This window comes from Phycodurus eques, chromosome 21 (genome assembly GCF_024500275.1).
Source record: "Phycodurus eques isolate BA_2022a chromosome 21, UOR_Pequ_1.1, whole genome shotgun sequence".
NCBI lineage: Eukaryota > Metazoa > Chordata > Actinopteri > Syngnathiformes > Syngnathidae > Phycodurus > Phycodurus eques.
The window spans coordinates 4,936,599-4,957,085 of record NC_084545.1 but is presented as its reverse complement, the minus strand read 5'-3'; the positions used below and the strand labels follow the sequence as shown (position 1 = coordinate 4,957,085).

At 45.6% G+C, this 20,487-nt stretch overlaps 1 protein-coding gene across 7 annotated transcripts in view; it reads right to left on the bottom strand.

The window, feature by feature from the left end:
- flt1 (fms related receptor tyrosine kinase 1) overlaps positions 1 to 20,487 on the bottom strand; it is a 31,170-nt gene that overhangs the window by 5,359 nt on the left and 5,324 nt on the right. For 3 of the 7 annotated variants that reach the window (XR_009767353.1, XM_061665982.1, XM_061665983.1), the window contains exons 4-20: positions 20,100 to 20,224; positions 16,339 to 16,504; positions 16,118 to 16,254; positions 13,674 to 13,845; positions 13,466 to 13,583; positions 13,218 to 13,387; positions 12,905 to 13,055; positions 6,296 to 6,419; positions 6,101 to 6,209; positions 4,937 to 5,245; positions 3,419 to 3,565; positions 3,200 to 3,331; positions 3,021 to 3,127; positions 2,211 to 2,346; positions 1,152 to 1,256; positions 956 to 1,069; positions 250 to 329 (exon numbers count right to left, since the gene is read on the bottom strand). Coding sequence is in view for 5 of the 7 variants with exons in the window: in XM_061665982.1 (XP_061521966.1) it covers positions 250 to 329; positions 956 to 1,069; positions 1,152 to 1,256; positions 2,211 to 2,346; positions 3,021 to 3,127; positions 3,200 to 3,331; positions 3,419 to 3,565; positions 4,937 to 5,245; positions 6,101 to 6,209; positions 6,296 to 6,419; positions 12,905 to 13,055; positions 13,218 to 13,387; positions 13,466 to 13,583; positions 13,674 to 13,845; positions 16,118 to 16,254; positions 16,339 to 16,504; positions 20,100 to 20,224 (2,402 nt within the window). In the remaining 2 variants the exon portion in view is untranslated. Of the gene's footprint in view, positions 1 to 249; positions 330 to 955; positions 1,070 to 1,151; positions 1,257 to 1,333; positions 1,442 to 2,210; positions 2,347 to 2,381; positions 2,460 to 3,020; positions 3,128 to 3,199; positions 3,332 to 3,418; positions 3,566 to 4,936; positions 5,246 to 6,100; positions 6,210 to 6,295; positions 6,420 to 7,785; positions 10,080 to 12,904; positions 13,056 to 13,217; positions 13,388 to 13,465; positions 13,584 to 13,673; positions 13,846 to 16,117; positions 16,255 to 16,338; positions 16,505 to 20,099; positions 20,225 to 20,487 lie in introns of those variants that run through there. The other 4 variants (XM_061665984.1, XR_009767354.1, XM_061665985.1 and 1 more) reach the window with 4 other exon arrangements.

Here is a 20,487-nt window from a genome sequence, read left to right as displayed (position 1 = left end):
GTGCCATTCCGGTGTTGTCATGAGCAACCGACATTTAAGTTTGGTTAGTTGTGAGAGGAGATATAAGGAAGTAAAGGTGGGGCCCCACGGAGCAGATAAGGTCTTCATCGCAACGTCAAAACAAGATTGCAGAAGTTGAATGTTTTTGTTGTGTGTGTGTGTGTGTGTGTGTGTGTGAAGCTTTTCTGTATTGTGAAAAATGTGACTGATAGCATCTTGGACAATTCAACTACACTCGCTCACACTCACCCCAAACACCTCTCGTTTGCTCTTCAGGAAGCTGGACAGGTTTCCATGGCGACAATACTCCACGATGACCATCAGTGGCCCTGTGATGCGCACACACACACACATGTATACACACATCGGAACTCCAACCTAATCCAAATCCCATTTTTTAACCCCAACTGCAATTATCCTAATCCAAATAACAGGTTGTGTCCTGAATGTATCCCCACCCAAATTTAGGCCAAGTCCTAACTCTAACCTCAACCCAACCCTGAATCTTAACCTAACCCCAACCTGAATTTTAACCCCAATTTCAAACCCCAGGCTTGATCCTAATCCTAATCCCAATCTGAACTCAAACCAGGATCCGAATCGAAACCCTGATCCCAATCCTAACACCAAACCCAACACCAGCACAGCCCTAACTTTAACCCTATTTACTCCACTTTAAATCCAACCTCAACCGAGCCGCAGTCCTAACCCTAATTCCAATTTGAATTCAAACCAGTATCGGAATCGTAACGATGGTCCCGTTCCTAATCCCAATCTGAACTCAAACCCTGAGCAGAATCATAACCCTGATCCCAATCCTAACCCTAACCTTAACCCTTAGTTTAAAGCCAAATCTGACCCCTAACCCGAATCCAAATTTGAAAACTAACCCAAATCCTAACCCAAACTCTAAATCTAACCCTTATCCAGTGTGTAACCATGTTCACCCACACACCTCCCGGCTTGGTGCAAGCCCCCAGTAGGTTAACGACGTTGAGATGGTGTCCGATGTAGTTGAGGATCTTCAGTTCGGTCATCAGGGCTTTGTGCTCGCTGATTGTGGCGCCCTCTGGCGGATGAAAGGTGGAAATAAACGGGGTTGAACACGCACACACAATTGCAGGGAAAAACTTACAAGACATGTTTTGTACCTTTCAGCATTTTAACACCCACCGTCCTGCAGCTTGAAGCGTTATCGATCCCAAACGCCGACGCCTGGACCACCTTCCCAAAGGCTCCACAGCCTAAATTCTTGCCTGGGTGGGACATGGCACTTGTTATTATTAGGCGGCGTCTGCATCAAAGTGCATCCCACAGGGCGCCATTTGCTCACCATTCAACCGAGCAGGTTTCATCAGTTCACGTGCAACAAGTTAGTGCTTACTTAGGACAGACTAGCCTGACTTGGTGACAACAGTCCAGTCGCGATCGATACAATGACCTGAGAATGAAATGACCTGGATGAATGCGAATATTCACAGGCACGTAGACACGTCTGTTAGCCGGAAATACGTGTCCCGGCACCAGTAAACCATATCGGCCAATTCTGGAACTAACGGTCTTTGTCAACGATACAACCGGAAAGTATTTTGGGACGCTATTTTCTGTCCGTTCAATCCAAAATTGGTTAAATCGGGGTCGCGCTGTACTGACATTGCCCGAAAAGGCAAGTACGCGCTCTCACGCTTGGCTTCAGTCTCTCTCCAACACGAGCTGAACCATTTGACGCCCGCCGACACCGCAATCAGCCATCCTGGAAGTGAGTGACTGATAACTTTTCAGCTTCTCACCCAACCTTAACCATAACCATAAACACAGCCCTCAACCTTAATCATAATCCTGCACCACTTTCCCAAAGGCTCCACGGCCTGGGTGGGACATGATACATATTCTCGCCCATCCTGGAAGTGAGCGTCTGATAAGAGAAGACTTGGAAGCTCGTCAGGAGAACATTTGACCGAACACCACCCTCATGGCTGATTAGTGTCAGTAAACACCTTACCACTGTGCTCTTAATTAGCCAGTCAAAGACAATACACTCTGATTGATGGAACAGGAGTCCCTCCCAATGATCATTAGATAAGAGGTATGAGAAAGTCGGAGCATCTATGATGCCATCTTAATACATCCTCTGCTGACATTCCCGGAATCCTTCGAGGAAAAAAAACAAGAAGAATGGGACGTTTTTCCACGTTCAATTGATAACGTACCTAATTTGAGACGCTCTCTTGGGAACTCCCAGCGGCAGGGATCATACTGGAGTCGCTCGCACTGCTCCTCGATGGGGCCGTCTCCAGAGTCCAGGATGATTGACAGGTACTCGGATTTGCACCGGGAGCTGTTGGCCTGCACAAGGTAGATTGCGCGCAACCCACACATATGGGGTGGCGTTCGGGTGAGGGTTAAGGCTTAGGTTCCACCAGGGGTCCCCCACCACTGGGCTATTTGGTGAACAAAGACTGAACAAAAAGTATTTTGTTGATCATCAGTGTCGTTTTATTTTGAAAGTCAAGTGCATCCACCTGTGCCTCTGTAAAAGTGCTCATCTCGGTTATCTAATACGGGATACAGCGAGGCCGCAAGATAGCAAAAATGAGTAAAAAAAAAACAACAACAAAAACAAACTTGTCTGGCGAGCTTCTTCGAAAAGGGAAAAGAGCCTAGGACTTTGACGAAAAAGCTAAAAGACAATATCAGCAGTCCTACTTAAGGTACGAATTTATTCCGAGTTGACACGCACACACCAAACCCGCTCTGCGTAATATGTCACGACGGTCTCGCAAATGAGGCGATGAAGCCGTCAAAATTGCTTCGCCACATGGGGCCTAAGCATCCCGCATCAAAAAACAAGCCTTTGGAGGTTTTTGGAAGAAAAGAAGATTACCCCGAGATGGGACCGGATCAGTAAACAGAAACAAACAAGCGCCTTTGTTTCTATTGCCGGTCCATCAAAAATGCTTGGGAACCTCCGGGTAAGACCACAGCAGTATTGTAATATTTCTTCGATCGTGTCTCCTCACCTGTCGTAATTTTCGGATCAGGAGCGTTAGGAGAAGCCAAAGGAAAGTCGCCACCACGCACGTGCACGCCAGAGTAGGAATCTCCAGGGACGGGTTTTCCGACGCATCTGATTCAAAAGCATTCATTTTGCAACCGCAGCAAACCGCTCTGTATTCAATAGAAAATATTGCATACGTACCGTTGACCCAAATGTAGGCGGAGCTCTCTGCGGAGCCCCTCTGGTTGGTGGCCTGGCATGTGTACAAGCCCTGGTCCTCCGCAGTGATGCGGTCGATATGGAGGGAGCCCTCCTTTGGTGACAGGACAATACCTGTGATCGGTGTCATCAACGTGAAGAAAAATAACTTGGTTTCGCATCAGATGGTGATTTATTTTATTTATTTGTATTTCTTTTTACCAGATCCCGCTGACAGAGCATGTTGGTTCTTGTACCACGCGACAGTCGGAGGCGGGACGCCCTCGGTGGGACAGTGCAGGGTCACCGAGCTGCTGACGTTCACCGTACAATCTGTCAAATTGTTCAGCAGCACCGGAGGCTCCAAAGCTGGCCAGAAAAAAACACAAAGTCAGACTTACGTAGATGTCTAACGAGTAGACAGTAGCGTATATGTGTAAACCTAATTCTGGCACACTTTCCTGAACCCTAACCCAAAGAACTGGGTTCAGTTCGAGGGTTCTTCCTTGGAGGCAGTTTTTCTTTGTCTCCATCATTTCCCTTTTCGAAAACACATTTGTTTTTTTTCTCATTTTTGCTAGCTTGTGGGCTTACTTTTTTCTCGTGTTACCGAGATGGGCATTTGAACAGTGGTCTTGAGTACTTTTGAGCTTTCCGACGTGCAGTTTCACATTTTTCTGGCCACTAGGCGGCAGTGCAGCCAGGTCGTGAATACGCACACTATAAATACAAACATGCTTAGTATCACTTTTGAATTCAATTCCCCTAACATGTTGTGCCTAACCCTAGGGAATAGAGATAGACATCACAGTTCCTTTTCCTACTAATAGATGTGCGCCTGTGCTGCACTTGATAACACCTTGAATTGTATGTACACTGCAGTATATTGTGAAGTATTGTATGGGAACAACAAACGCACCTAGAAGAAAACTATTTTAGTCACTGTGACACACTTCTATTGACTTCAGCGGCCCGCATCTGATTTCAACCTCACTCACTCCGAAAGACACTTAGGAGTTTTTTTTTTTTACTTTAGATTTAAGGAAGTGGACACATTTTTTTTTTTTTTTTTTTTGCGCTCACTTGGTCACCCAGTGTGCGTGTAGTGACTCCCGAAGCGAGGAAGTGGACGTGTCGGGCGCTGATTGTTACAGCGAGCGGCGGTCCGCAGACATGAAGCAAAGTCACTTAAGTGAGACGACCGATTGTTGTTTCCCCGATCTTCCTCCCGGACAACAATCGATGATTGTCCGAGCGGGGGCCCGGGGCCTGACAGTGTCTGATTGGCCGATTGTTCCCGCGGCCCGGCGCAGGGGCCTGTAAATGTGGCAATGTGGGAAGTGCCATTGTGTGCTCTTCCTCCAGACGAGAGCCCATTCCCACGTGAAAGAGATGCTGAGCAAAGGCGGGGTGGGGCCTCAGGAAGCCGAGGGGACCCGATTCCCAAACAGCCGCAACGCCGTGAGAGTGGCTGTTTGTTTGTTTGTGACATGCGCGCACAAAGACATCAGGATGTCCAGAAATAAGGCAGTGCGAAGGAGGCCATTTTGGTTCCTCAAGGTACAGCTCATGGGATAATTACAGCACTCCAAGCTAGTAACTGTCGGGAGCTTTTGAAGGGATCCAAGGAACCGAACCGTTTTTCAATTCAGGAGCGCGCCGTCGAAAGCCCCGACAGCTCAAACAATGTGAAGCATTTCCGGCAACGAGGACGATGGTGAAAATCCGAAAGTGACTCACCTGAGACCCTCACCCGCGCCACCAGGTGGGCCTCCCGCCCGGTGGAGCGGTGGAGGGCGGCGCACAGGTAGGCGCCCGAGTCCCGGGCGCTCAGGTTGCTCAGCGACAGCCGCAGAGAGCGCGAGAACTCTCCCGTGGAGGGGTACCCGCGCAGGGTGGTGCTGGTGCCCGCGCCCCCGCCGCCGGCGGGGTGCAGGCGGCGCCACGACAGGGCGGAGTACAGGTGCTTGTCGGCGCTGCAGGTGAGGCGCAGGTTTCCGCCTTCTCTCGGTTCTTCATCCTGGCTCACGGCGAAGCCTCCCGGAACATCTGAGGAGATTCAAAAACGCATCGCAAATGGCAAAGTAGGGTTTGTTTACCAGTTGTGCCGCCGGAGAAAGCCACCCGGAAGTACATGTGACGTCATGGTCACATGTCCTATTAAGGAGGCGAGCTGGCCGCCATTTTGGACTACCTTTGATGTCGCCACGGCTATTGTGGACAACGCGAAGACGGCGAGAAAAGGTCTTTCTATTTACTTTAGCCCTTTGAAACTTCCCGTGGAAACGACTCGAGAGTTTCCTGACGGCAGATAGTGTTTATCTTTCCCGAACACCCCGAGGCCTCCCGAAATAAAGCCGAGCTGCCAGTCCAAGGAAGTGCGGCGTGCGGGACGGGACGGGTTGAGGGGTGGCGGTGAGGTGCAATGATAAGAGTCCACGGGTTCCTGTTTCGCTCTCTCTCACACACACACGCACACAAGCTAACAGTGTAATTACAATGACCGCGGGGAAGAGCAACACAATAAACTGATTCTGGGTCAGCCGAGCCGAATGCTTAAACCCGTCACAAGACACTTTATTTTATATTTAATTCATGGTAAGTGTTTCATCTTCATCCGTATGGATGCTGCGGGAGTAAAATTCTGAGTGTGCGTCTGTCTGACTTCCTCTTCCAATGACTGCGCTCCACAAATTCTGCCTAGCAACAAGTGACCGCACAAACATGCCTGTGATTTTATGGTTTGTCATCCATCCATCCATCTATCACATATACTTTATATTTGTTACATACATTGTTTCACAATATGGAGAGCCCATGCTGCATTATTAAGCGATAAAGTTCGCATTCTTTTTTTTCGGGGGGAGTGGGGGGGGGGGGGGTATATTTTGTCGGTGCGGTCACCTGTGACGTAGAAGCGGATGTCCAGGTGGTCCGTCCCCACAGAGTTGGAGGCCACGCAACGAAACACACCGGACACCAGAGCCCGGGCCACCGTCACAACACCTACCGTCTAACGGACGACACAGGCATTGCACAGCCGCATTCATTACACCGCTGACGTCGACTATGTTATCAAGCCTGCGTGTGATGTTCCACCTTGGTCTTGCCCTGAAGCACTTCCTGTCTGTGGGTCACACTCAGGATGGGGTTGTGTGTGGACGCGGCGGGGAGCCCCTCGCTCGCAGGGGTCCACGCGGACCAGGATGTCGGACCGGCACACCTTTAATGAGGAAGACGAGGAGGAGGAGGAGGACACTCAGCTGTGTTGACACAATTCAGCAGCTGTACACGCTGTATATAAATATATACTGTATATGTGTGTGTGTTGTGACACAATGTAGTAGTTATGTTGTTGTGTTTGCGAGGATGTGGACGTGTCTTGTCGTCCCCCGCGACGTCATCATCCACTTCCTGCCATTCTTTACATCACTTCCGTCTACACACGATTTACATACAGTACATTTCACGTGTTCCCTTCATTCATACATACATTTGGCATCCATCCATCGTTTCTCATCCACCCATCTATCTATCTATCTATCTATCTATCTATCTATCTATCTATTTTTTTTTATATCCCAGAGGTGTGTTCCAGCCTTTTTCTATGAGGGGCCATTAGGGACATTATCCAGGATTAGGTCTCACACTTGTCATTCAAATGCTTTCACAGTGTTTGAGTTGTCTTCATGAGCAAGACTCGTGTGTATGAGAGTGTTTGAGTTGTGTTTATGAGAGCCTTTAAGTAGTTTGTGTGTGTGTGTGTGTGTGTGTGTGTGCGTGTGAAAGCATTTGAATAGTAAGTGTGAGAGCTAATCCTGAATAATGTCCCAAACGGCCCCTCATATTTTTCCCTGATTGCTCTTCCTCTCGGGGTGTACATTGTGTGCGCCCCACCCTGTGCATGCCACGCACACACGCGCACGCACACGCACACGCCCGCACACACACACACACACACACACACGCACAAACGCATCGCAGGAAGACGTACTCTCGCTCCAAATGGAAAAATAAGTGTTAGATGTGGAGATAAAGGTTTTTTAGACACACACATAGAGACGAGTAGACACACAACAATCACTCCACAGCCACTCAGTGTGTGTGTGTGTGTGTGTGTTCACTGACTAACTACACTTTACTGTTCCTGTCTGCAGCCCAAAATAAAGCACGACTTTTAAAACAACAGTACACAAATGTAAGCAAAGTTTAATGCAAAAACAACAACAACAACAACAACTGATACAAACAATTGAAAAACAAATATGTCTTGACAGAGTCATACAAATATTGTCATTTGTGGTCATATGTAAGTTAGTTGTATAAAATTATTAAATATTAGCTTCATATATTACTCATAGAACATCTTTATACAAGGGGCGGATCACATTGGGAGAAACTCATAGAAAGGGACATGCACGCATGCAAACACACACACATGCACACGCACGCACGCACGCACGCACGCACACACACACACACACACACACACTCACACACACACACACACACGCATGTCAAGTGAATGAAGGACAATTAGGGCCACATGCTTGGGAAAAAAAGATTAAAAAAAAAAACAACAGTGGCAATATTACAAGTAAAAAAAAATTATATATTGTATTATATTTTTTTGTTATATGACATTATATTATGTGTCATTCCTACATGTGTTTATTCCCATATTATCACCACATTGTTTTGTGCCTTTATGTAACATCATTCCAAAATGTTTTCCTTTGAAACTTTTGTGTAATAGTTCATCTTCCGTTGCGCCTCTCCTCACGAGGGTCGCGGGCGTGCTGGAGCCTATCCCAGCTATCTTCGGGCGAAAGGCAACAAACAAACAAACAAAAAATCACTTTTTTTCCATCACAAATTTTTAATATTATCCTTGCAATATTGTGACATTGTTCAGAATAGTTTTATGGTAATAATATCCAAATACTGTTGTAAAAGCTTTTTATTTTTTAAATATTGAAAATGTATCGCTGGTAAAAAATGATGACTTTTTCCTGTCTTTGTCGTTCCTTTTTAATACTTTCCCCCTCACAATATTTTTATATTTTCTTCTTAAAATTTTGACTTTCTTTCTGTTAAAATTACTGTAATGTTTTTTTTTTTTTTAAATAACACTTAATACTTTTAACACATTTTTTTCTCACAATATGAATTTTTGTTATTGTAAAACTACAATTTTATCCTTGCAATTGTAGAAATTTCTGACTAAAAAGATTCTTCTCATGAAGAATTATATATATTTACCACTCATTTTCATGTAAAATACTGTCCTTTATGTCACAAATATATTGGGAAAAAAATAATGAAATGCAATATTCCATTTTTTTCCTTTTTCAGACTATATTTCAAATGTTTTTTTCTGAAAAACTGTGTTGCTTGTGTAATATTATATTTCTCTAATTTCATGGTAATAATAATATATAATATATAATATATATATAATATATAATATATAATATAATATATAATATATAATAATAATAATAATATGACTTTTGTGTGTGTGTGTGTGTGTGTGTGTGTGTGTGCGTGCGTGGCCCAGATAGTCCTTCATGCAAATGGCTCAATGCTGTTTCCAACACAAAGACAACAGGGGCTGTCATAATGACATCATCGACACGCTCTCGGCAGACTTCCTACATGGTAGGCGTCGTTCTTTTTTTTTTCAACAGAGAACTATGAAACCTCGTGTCCATTCTCTCTTATTTGGCCTTCTTGCTGCAGGGGGGAAGCAATAAAAACTCACAGCTTTTGTGGATGTGTGTGTGTGGAGGGAGGTGGGGGGGTGTCAGGTCAGGGCTCGGGGGACACGCACCCGTGATAGTACCACTCTAGGACACAAAAAAACAAGCAAAGCAGCTCCGATAGATGTGGCTGGTGGATGGATGGATGAATGGAATGGATGTCCGTGACGACAAGCAAATAAGAAATAAATAAATAGTGAAGCAAGTGTCCTGATATTCCATATATATATATATATATATATATATATATATATATTTTTTTTATATATAGATAATTTCTCTATCATTTGGCTTGTGCGCTGGCGTTCCACTGCTCAGCAGTGTCGCGAGTCCACTCCAGCTCGACAAGCGCTCGTCATGTGCGGCCGTGTAGGTGGGATGGCGGCTTCCGCCGAGGATGCGGGGGCCAAAGGTCAACAGTCACAAAGACGAAACGTTAGGGAGATTCAGCTTTCGGGGGAAATTTGACCTAAAATGCACTCTAACCTTAATATGTGAACTTAAATTGAAAATGTCTAAACTGTTATGACTTTTGCAATCCAGATCCTTGTTAACATTGAACTCAAAACTTTGCAGAATATCAAATGAAATTTAGCTGTAAATGCTCCAGAGCATTTTAGGTGCAGCCCGAAATTCCACCCGAAAGCCCAATATCCGCGACTAAGTGATGTTTGTCTGCACTGGTGATGGGGCGGGGAGCAGCAGCAGAGTTCTAGTGGTGGGAAGGTAGTGGTAGTGTGTGTGCGTGTGTGTGTGTGTGTGGGGGGGGGGGGGGGGGGGGCGTCTCAAGAATAGATCAAGTCTTTCGGAAGCAGCCTTGTGCCACGTTTGAAGACGAAGGGGACAATCACGCTGCTGGGAAGCGTCTCGCGTCGGGAGAGGAAGCCAAACAACGAGAGGAAAAGCGCTCTGATTTTCGCACAGGAAGCCCAGCGCGCCTCCTGCCCGGGCCTGATAAGAAGCACCGCGATTCCCATGGCCGGACCACCGCCAGCGGACCCCGCTATAAGCGGGGACCCCCGCCCGAAAGAGAGGAGCTCCTGGGCCCGGCGAACCCGGCCCGGCCCGTCGCGCCCGCCGGGCCTCCTCCGGCTCGGCGTCAAGCTCGCGGTGCAGCCGAGCTGCGGAGAACAAGTGAGGCCCAGTCAGGATGCAGCCACAGCAAACACACTCAGCACAAGTCAAGCACAAGTCACGCACAGCACACCTTCGCACCTGCGAGTGTGAGATCGCTAGTTGGCGAGAGCCCGCGGTGTTTGTGCAATGGCAACGCATTCATCAAAAAAAAAAAAAAAGCGGACAAAATAGTTACGAGCCCTCCCTCAATCATTCGTAAACAATTTGAAATGATTTGCATGTGTAGGCTCACTTATTTGGCAAGACCCCGACAGTGTTTCTGTAACTGTACCATTATAAATAATTGCTAAAGAAATAGGTTAAGAATGTTGTAAACATTATGTTGTAAAACATTTATATAAAATTATAAATTAATAAAGTTTTGGGTAAGTGTGGGCTCACTAACCCCTACAGTGGCCATACAAGTGTTTCTGCTTTACAACTTGTTCATAACTAGTTTGGTAACGACAGTGTTATGAAACCTTCACAAAGCTTGAAGAAATGCAACTATGTACTGCGGGCTCATTATTTGGCAAGCAGACCTGGTCAAGCTTTATATTGATCTTCGGACTTATAGTAGTTTGCTACATATTTTGTAGCATAATAACATAAAGCTTTTATAATCTTTTACATCTACATGTGTATTCTGTGGTACCTCGACTCTTCGAGCTCGTCAGCTTTATGCTAACACGCAATGCAAAGGGGCCAAAGACGGGCTAACGAAACGAGCATCGATGTCACGGTAGTTATAACTCTTTAAGCAACGGTTGTTTGAACACAAACAGTGGCGCAAAATATAGAGCCAAAAAATATAACAATACTCACAGGCCCGTATTCTTGGTCGTCTACAAAAAAACGACTATTATTACAGCGCCTTACTGAGTCAGTTGTGAAACTCTTCTTGGCGCGTCTGTATTATACTGTCCCCTGCTGGCCAAGTGGCACACAACCACTGTATATAGCATGAAAAATAACTGCCTGCAGTCCACGTGAGGAACAAATGAGACACTTTTGGAAATCTCCGTTGGACGCTGCGAGGCATTCGCGCACATCGCGGAAATAATGGCGCCAGAGGCGAGGAGGGGATGGGGGTCAAAGTTTGAGTACGTCGATGATGTCATGGGCGTCCCTGCTCTCAGGTAACACTTAACCTCTGCTGCGCGCTCGCGAGCTACACAATACGTCTTTGACCCCAGAGAACCACTCTGTCAATGTTCTTGCCAAGTGTGTGTGTGTGTGTGTGTGTGTCAGATATAAGAAAAAGCATCAGAGGATGTGGTGTGCAATCACAATAATAAACAGGCCTCTCACCCTGCGTCCTGCGCAGGAAATTCATTAAATCATCCACGTTTGATTTGGAAGGCAACAAATCGTGCCTGAGAGCACGGAACTGCCCTCCATTCAAACGTGTGTGTGCGCGTGTGCGTGTGTGCGTTCGTGTGTTTGCGTTTTTCCTCTCTCTCCTTTCAAGTCTCAGATACGCTGTGTGTCTGTGAATGCACCACGCACACACACACACACACACACACACATGCACGCTTTGCATTAAACATTATGGAGGGGAAAAGACATACAGATAGTAAGAGGGGGAAAAAGTTGCACGCAACGAAACACACACACACATACACACACACAATTACAAAGTGCACATTTTGACACATTCACACACATGAAAGGACCCCAAAGGCATCTGTTCTGGTTACAAGAAGGAAACAGTGTCTGGACACACGCTGAAATAGACATAACATGTCTCGTTTACACAATCGCGCGCGCACACAGACACACACACACACACACACACACACACATACCACTTAACGCACGACAACAACAGAAAATCGACAGGTCACTTTTGTTTTTACTGTGGCGTTACAGCGCTGAATGCGGATGTACTGGAGATGCAGCTCAAGGTTATTGTGGGGCATTTTGCACTGTATTACAGGTCCAGTCGTAGAAGTTAATGATTACAGTGGAACCTCACAATTCTAATGGCATAAAAGCTGTACAATTGTGGGGGGAAAAATAATCATAATCGCTTTGAAGTAGCAAAGTCAGTGAAAAAAAATATGTCTCAGAAGTCACAGTCACTGTAAATGAAAAACTGTCAAGCAAAAATTTGCAAAAGCCAAGAAGCTGATTTGAGGGGACTGCAAACTGGGACAGAAGTTCATCTGGGATTTTATCTTTATTTTATTATACTTCAACAGTGTGGAGTAAAAAAAAAAAAAGAAGAAGTTCCCCTTTAAATGTTACACAATCAGCGTTAGGAGAATAATCTGTCGTCATGAAAAAAATCCGCCTTAAATGTCGCAATGTCCACACGAAAAGAAAACACCTCAAACGTCAGGGGCAGTGCGGGATTAAAAATTAAAAATCTCCGTTAAAGTCACTGCAAAAAAAACAAAAAAAATAAAAAATAAAACCCATCGACATCAGCCTTTAATATCACTAAACAAGTGTGAGATAAAACAAATGCCTTCAAATTCACTGCAAAAAAAAACAAAAAAATCCACCATAATAGTCATAAAAAATAATCCACTTTAAAAGTCAAAAAGGCAGTTTGGGATAAAAAAAAAAAAAATAAAATCCGCCTAAAAAATCACTGCAAAAAAATCGGCCTTAAAAGTCACAGCAAAAAAAAAACCAATCAGAACAGGGTTTAAAAAAAATGAAAAATAAAGTAAAAAAGTCACTTTAAAAGTCAAAAAGGCTGGTCAATACAATATGGCTGAAGTGTGACGATAACCACAGAACACACGGCAACTATTTGAGTGGACTTTGGAGGTTCCGCTGTAATGAAACGCAAGCTCGTGCTCCCGTGTGTACTTACAGGCCTTTCGGCGGACAGGGGTGCCAGAGCCAGTGGACGTGCGGCGGGGGGACGGCGTGGGACGTGCAGTGCAGAGATTGTCGGCTCCCCCGGGGCACGGCGCCCGCGTCCTCCCACGACGAAACCGCTTTCTCGCCTATCTGAGGACTCACTGGGACACACAAGCACATACGAGGGTGAGGAAACGCACGATATCGCGATACGGCCTAATGTTCATGTCGCGGTGTAAATCGAATCCCTTCACGGTCACGTTATCGCGACGCGTAAAAATTAGAATGAAAGTTTTTTTTCTGAACGGCCCTTTGCAACTTACCGTTAACCACGAGTATTAGCGTGAGGTTCTGGTAGAGTCCGTGCTCCTGGATGCGTACTCGCACGGTATATTTCCCAGCGTCCTCCTCGGCCACGTCGCGTATGACCAGCGAATGGCCGTCTGTGTGGTACCTGGAGCACTGCTCCGCCGCCGCCGTGCCGTCCTTCAACCTGGTATCAACCGCACGGGACCTTTACAAGTGCGATCTTTCCAGCATTTTGTTTGTCTTGTCATCGTCGACGTCTTACCAGATGACTTCGGGTGCGGGGAACGCTCGGAGTTTGGGCGAAATCCGATACGATTTCTGCCCCGCTTGAGCCTCCATTAGCGATCCTCGTCTGGGCTTCAATCGGATGAAGGGCCGATCTGAGGACGCGCCATATAAAGAAAGGTAAGAAAAGGAAAGTCCGACTGCGGCACGGTAAAATATCTTAAGCGACAACTTGACTTACTTACCGTAGACCGTAACGGTGACCTTCTGCTGTTTGGTTTTGTTCCCGCTGCTGACGCGACACGTGTAGAGGCCGCGGTCGGAGCGCCGCAGCCGGGGGACGGTCAGGATGTTGTAGAACAACATGTGCGTTCTGTGCTTGAGCAGCCGCTTGGACGTGGAGCCGCTGTTGCTCGTCTGCACGGAGACGAAAGTCATGAACGGGGGACGGCGACGAGGAACGCGCTCGCGGACGTTCCGGCCGATCGTCCCACTTTGTACGACTTTTTGGAATTGACTGACTTCTTGTTCAATTTGTGGCACGGGTCTTTGAGACTTTGCGCGTTCTGTCATGATAAACGTGTCCACCAGATTTTGTGTCGACTGGTGAAACGAGTGCGCAGGGCACATTTTTTCTCACTTTCTACCTGCGCTGAAATTTTCCCAACACGGGTCCTTTAAACCAAAATGGCCAACTTAGTGTTTCATTTCAGGTATACGGTGGGTACGGAAAGTATTCAGACCCCCTTAAATTTTTCACTCTTTTTTTATATTGCAGCCATTTGCTAAAATCATTGAAGTTCATTTTTGCCCCCCACATTAATGTCCACACAGCATTCCATATTGACACAATTCTTTTTCGCAGATTTATTAAAAAAGAAAAACTGAAATATCACACAGCCATAAGTATTCAGACCCTTTGCTGAGTACTTAGTAGAAGCACCCTTTTGAGCTAATGCAGCCATGAGTCTTTTGGGGAACGATGCAACAAGTTTTTCACACCTGGATTTTGGGATCTGCTATTCCTCCTGGCAGATCCTCTCCAGTTCTGTCAGGTCGGACGGTGAACGGAGGTGGGCAGCCAGTTTTCAGGTCTTTCGAGAGATGCTCAATCGGGTTTAAGTCAGGGCTCCGGCTGGGCCGTTCAAAAAGAGTCACGGAGTTGTTCTGAAGCCACTCCGTTATTTTAGCCGTGTGCTTAGGGTGATTGTCTTTTTCGAAGGTGAACCTTCGGCCCAGTCCGAGGTTCTGAGCGCTCTGGGGGAGGTTTTCGTCCAGGGTGACCCCGTACTCGGCCGCATTCCTCTTTCCTTCGATTGCGACCGGTCGTCCTGTCCCCGCGGCTGAAAAACACTCCCACGGCACGATGCTGCCACCGCCATGCTTCACTGTCGAGACTGTATTGGACAGGTGATGACTTTTCTCCACACATGCCACTTACAATTAAGGCCAACAATTCCTATCTTGGTCTCATCAGACCAGAGAATCTTATTTCTCACCACCTTTGAGTCCTTCAGGTGTTTTTTTTTTCCTCCATGCGGGCTTTCATGCGTCTTGCACTGAGGAGAGGCTTCCGTCGGGCCACTCTGCCACAAAGCCCCGACCGGTGGAGGGCCGCAGCGATGGTTGACTTTGCCAGAACTTTCTTCCATCTCCCGACTGCATCTCTGGCGCTCAGCCACAGTGATCTTTGGGTTCTTCTTTACCTCTCCCACCAAGGCTCTTCTCCCCCGATTGCTCAGTTTGAGCGGACGGCCAGCTCTAGGAAGGGTTCTGATCGGCCCGAACGTCTTCCATTTCAGGATTATGGAGCCCAACTGTGCTCTTAGGAACCTTAAGTGCAGCAGAATTCTTTTTGTAACCTTGGCCAGATCCGTGCCTTGCCACAATTCTGTTTCTGGGCTCTTCAGGCAGTTCCTTTGACCTGATGATTCTCATTTGCTCTGACATGTACTGTCAACTGTAAGCTCTTATATAGACAGGGGTGCGGTTTTCCTCATCGAGTCCAATCAGTCTAATCAAACACAGCTGGACTCCAAGGAAGGTGTAGAACCATCTCAAGGATGATCAGTAGAAATGGACAGAACTCGAGTTGAATATATGAGTGTCACAGCAAAGGGACTGAATACTTACGGCTGTGTGATATTTGAGTTTTTCCTTTTTAATAAGTCAGCAAACATTTCCACAATACCGTGTTTTTCCCTGTCAATACGGGGTGCCGTGTGTACTTTAATGAGGAAAAAGAAGTAACTTGAATGATTTTCACAAATGGCTGCAATATAAGAAAGAGTGCAAATTTGAAGGGGTCTGAAAACTTTCCGTGTCCACTGTAGGTCCTTAGGAACGTTTCACGCCTCTTGTTATGATAGACGTGTCCACCCAATTTTGTGTTATCGGTGAAGTTGGTGTCTGATTTTTTTCTCACTTCAGGGAGAATTTCCCCCAAATTGATCTTTCAAATCAAAATGGCCGACATCCTGTTGAATTTCTGGCACGGGTCCTTGAGACTTTTTCATGCTCCATGTTATGTTATACATGTCCTCTCAATTTTGTGTCAATCTGTGAAATTGGTGTCCGGGGCTATTTTCTTTCCAGGGGCACTCACACCGACTTTTTCATGCCGACTCCTGGTGCGGCACGCCATCAGAGTTATTCAATATTTGTATGACTATGAGGTCTATTATTTTACCTTTCCGGGGTAGTCCCACGAGATGTTGACCCTGGTGTTTAGTTCTCCGGTGGCGGTGCAGTTGAGCACCAGCCTCTCTCCCTTTAAGGCCTGCACAGGACCGCTGCTGTTCAGATACACGTCCAAGATGCTATTCACTGGGTCAAGACACAGGAAGGAGGATATAAGTGACATTTCAGAATAAAAGCAATGGAATCGGTGCTGTCGTTGATGCGGCGGACCTGGCCTGTGGACGATGTATATGCGCGACTTGTGAGCGACGCCGTCGACTAGCGTCTGGCAGAAGAAGAGGCCGATGTAGTAGAAGGTGGGCGTGCGGATGGTGAAGCCCCGCCTGCTGCTCCACATGATGTTCCTGTGGTCGGGACTCAAGCTGTGGTTGGGGAACTGGGCGAGAAATTGGGGGGAAATTTACAAATGTCTTTTTAAAAGCTTTTTGCTATTTTTTTTTCTTTTCCATGACTAATGTTTCCACCAGTCAAGATAATATTCTATTTTATTTGATTATTTGTTTCATATTTTGAATTTTGAGGAAATTTAATTTAAATAAAACACAAACATATTTTTAAAATTTCATTTTCTTTTTTCTGAAATATTTTTGTGTCTTGGTTGCTCATTTTCTTTTTTTGGTTTTTCTTCTGTATTTTTTATTTCCAGGAGTAACTTCACTGTTCATTCAAAATGTACGATGCCTATTTTGTTAGAATCTTCTGTTGTTGTTGTTTGTTATTTTAATCCGATTTGCATCGTTTTAGTTAATATTTTTTTTCTTAATACAATTGGTATGAATTGAACTGTTTCTACTCTTAAGTAACTCCAGCTTCCTTCCACATTCCACAAACGGCCTGGTAAATTGACCACAGGTGTGAATGTGAGTGAATGCTTGTTGGTCCAGATGTGCCCTGTGATTGGCTGACAACCAGTCCAGGGTGCCCCCGCCCCCGCCCCCAAAGTCAGCTGCGATAGGCTCCAGCTCACCTGTGACCCCTTATGGTGAGACTAAAATAAACGCTACATACAGAAAACATTTGGTAGCTACCGTGCCCCTTATTCCGGAAAGGACTCTCTCCAGTCTTTTGATTGGCTCAAATGTCTTTGAGGGTCAGGGCTTACTTTATAGCGCCCCCCTGTGACTTTGGCATGCGTTTCCCAGCCCTTCAAATGCATTTTTGAAGTGGACACAGAATGACCCGTAGTATTTTTGGACTCCAATTTCCGGTCACGCTATAATTCCTGAGAGGAAAACTTGCACCCAGATGCCGATGAATGCTGGCGGGGTCTCGCTTCTTGTCATCTTGCCTAAATCCTTGCGTAACCTTGTTGTGTTCTTGGAGGCCGTCGTGAGGAAATGTTTGCGAAAAGCCTCCCGCCCTCTCTCGGGGGAACAGGTAGGAGCGAGGTGACCCTTTTGTTCTGGTCCCAGCGCCCTCTTTGCCCCTCTTACCTAACGTGGCCCGCCAAGGTGGGTAAGAAGGGCACAGGAGGGCGGCCGAGACGTCCGAGGACTCAGGATATGGGAAACGTGACTCCGGGCCCATCTCCTCACATCCTGTTACTACAGGATATGAGGACGTTTTTCGACTGGGGGGCTGGGAAGGGGGGGGGGGGGGGGTGCGTCACTTTCACAGCCTTAGCGCGAAGCGGGCGGGGCGGGGTGGGGTGTGGGGGGCATCGGGCTCTTGGGTATTGTTGTATCGAAACAAGAAAAAAAAAAAAAAAAAAAAAAAAGCCTTCCAGGAAAAAAACACTCCAGAGGCCTGTGACAGTCCGTGGATGAAGGGAAGGGCGGGAGCTATTTTTAGATTACGATTCCCTTTGCGGTTACAATCGTTTTGTAGACGGACAAATACATTCTGTACTGTACAAAATGTCTTTGGACGCCGCACGTAGGACTCCAATGCTGTTTGGTGCGTTTTCCGGAAATGACTTTTGTCAGTTGTGCTGATTGGCTACAATGGCAGTTCGAGGTAATATAGCGCCAGCTGTTAATCAGCAAGCTACCCATTGCGCAAATACAGTTTTTTTTTTGGGTGTGGACAGAGATTTCTTTTTTTTTTTTTACCCTACATTGCATTAAAATGATAGAATTATTATAACGTGAATTCATCAAACATTTTATTGGTGTGGATGGAGTTTTTTTTAAACTGCATTGTTTACCTTTAACTTTAAAAAAAATATATGTTCAAGTCGTGCGGGTGTACATTTATTGGGACACTGCATTGAATAAAAAACAATAAAATCTATGATATTTTTTTTTTCATCACACTCCTTTTTTACATTGCATTAAATCAAAAAGAAAAAAAAACGTACAATGACTTTACATTTAAAAACAAGTGTAATTATTTGTATTAATAAAAGATTTTTCATGCAATTTCTCTTGCATAATGTTTTTTAAGTATTAATTCATGTCAGCAAATCACTTTTTTTAAACAGCAAGGTACGATCAGATTTTTTTGTTTTGTTTACAAATTGTAAATACAAATTGTAAAAGTGTACGCTAATACTTTAAATAAAAAACAAATATTACATGGACATGTCCTAAATGGCCACATCATAATAAAACAAGAAATAACAACATGTTGAAATACAAGAGTTTTTGCATTTTTCTTTATGTGCCAAATGAAAAATTGCCATCAACTAAAGATACATGTGATTTTTTTGGGGGTGGGGGGATTGGTGAATAATAAAATTTCCGGTCGTGCAGAAACCACCAGAGAAAAACCTCCGGATGCTGAAATCATGTCGAGTTAGGGGAAATTATTCTTAGAAATATTCCCTTAGCGCCTACGAGCAGTCATGAATTTGTCAGTTGACCAATACTAAGTGTGATATGAAAGTATGAGTATTTTTAACCAAATTGAGCAATCGCCTCTTAAACTTAAGCAGAATTGCTTTATTTCAAATCTTCCCCACTTGCTGATTTGCATTTTTGGCTTACGGAGCCTTCCGCTTTCTTTTCATCATCACGACTTTCATGTTAGTCTGCGAATTGTGACTCATCGAGTGGAAATTGAGCAATGGGTTCCGTAACGGAGTGAGGCCGTCGGCTATTTTGGCGCTTCACTCATGCGACGCGTCATTACGTGAGCTTTGTTTATTCATTTATTGTAAATCCAACGTTTCCCTGTAATTTGCTTGTGTGACAAATTCTCCCCGATTTAGTCATCCGACAATCGACACGGCGGTCAGCGTATTAAGCGGCCGTTTTGAGACAATGGCGCACACTTTGGGGGGCCAACGGTAGCTACTTGGGCTTCCTCCTGCCAGCTGTTTTCAGCATCACGGCGAAAAAGTTGGCGGTCAGGAGTGCTACTATGTGTGGGGCTGGCTGGGGGCCAGGGGGGGTGGGGGGGGTCAGTGGGCACTCTAGACCCAACGTCCTGTCTCCAGCCGGGTTCAAAATATTTTTTTTTGTTTTTTTGAAAAAGATCGGAAAAAGCTTGTTAAGAAGACGAAAAAGTCGCCTCTGATGAGTATTTTGTACATTTTCAATGCTGTTTGACTTCCTTTCTGTACATTTGCAGACTTCCTGTGTCTTTTCGGACATGGCTTCTTGAGACATTTTTGTGGGTCTACTCATGATAGACAAGCCCACCTATTTTCATGTTGGTAAGAGAAGGTTTCTTCAGGGGCTGAATTTTTCAATGCGAAAAATCGTCCCAAAACATCCATCCATTCTCTGTACCGCTTATCCTCGCTAAGCTCGTGGGTGTGCAGGAGCCTATCCCAGCTGACTTTGGGACTTTGGGACTTTGGGCAAGAGGTCGGGAACACCCTGAAGTGGTTGCCAACCAATCGCAGGTGACATATAGACAAACCACCAAACTCACACACAATTTAGAGTCTTCAATTGGCCTACCCTTTATGTTTTTGGAATGTGGGATGAAACTGGAGTATGCAGCACCCCTAAAATGGCTGCCTCAACCAAAAAGGCAGACATTTGGGGTCTTTCAGGCATGGTTTCCTGAGACTTTGCACTTACCTTGACCAATGCGCTGGTGATGTTGGGGTGGGTGACCCGGCAGGGGATGACCAGCGGCTGCTTCTCCTTCATGTACAACACGTCGGGGCTCATCTCTGGATCGTCGACAAATGGCTGCCGACTGTCTGAAAGCCAAACACTGGCGATCAGGGACCCGAATGGCGCACGCCAGCAAGTACGGTGCATGCACATGTACTACATCTATACATTAATTAATGGCGTCCCACAGAGCTAAATGCCAGGTCCACTTTCGCTTTAGTCATTTACCATTTAGTGTAATGGTGTGGAGTGTCTCTAACCACTTTAATGTTGCTTTATCTCCTTCTACCTTTACAATAATCTGTAATAATCTGTAAATATGCAGTCATTGTGGCCATATCATAAAAAT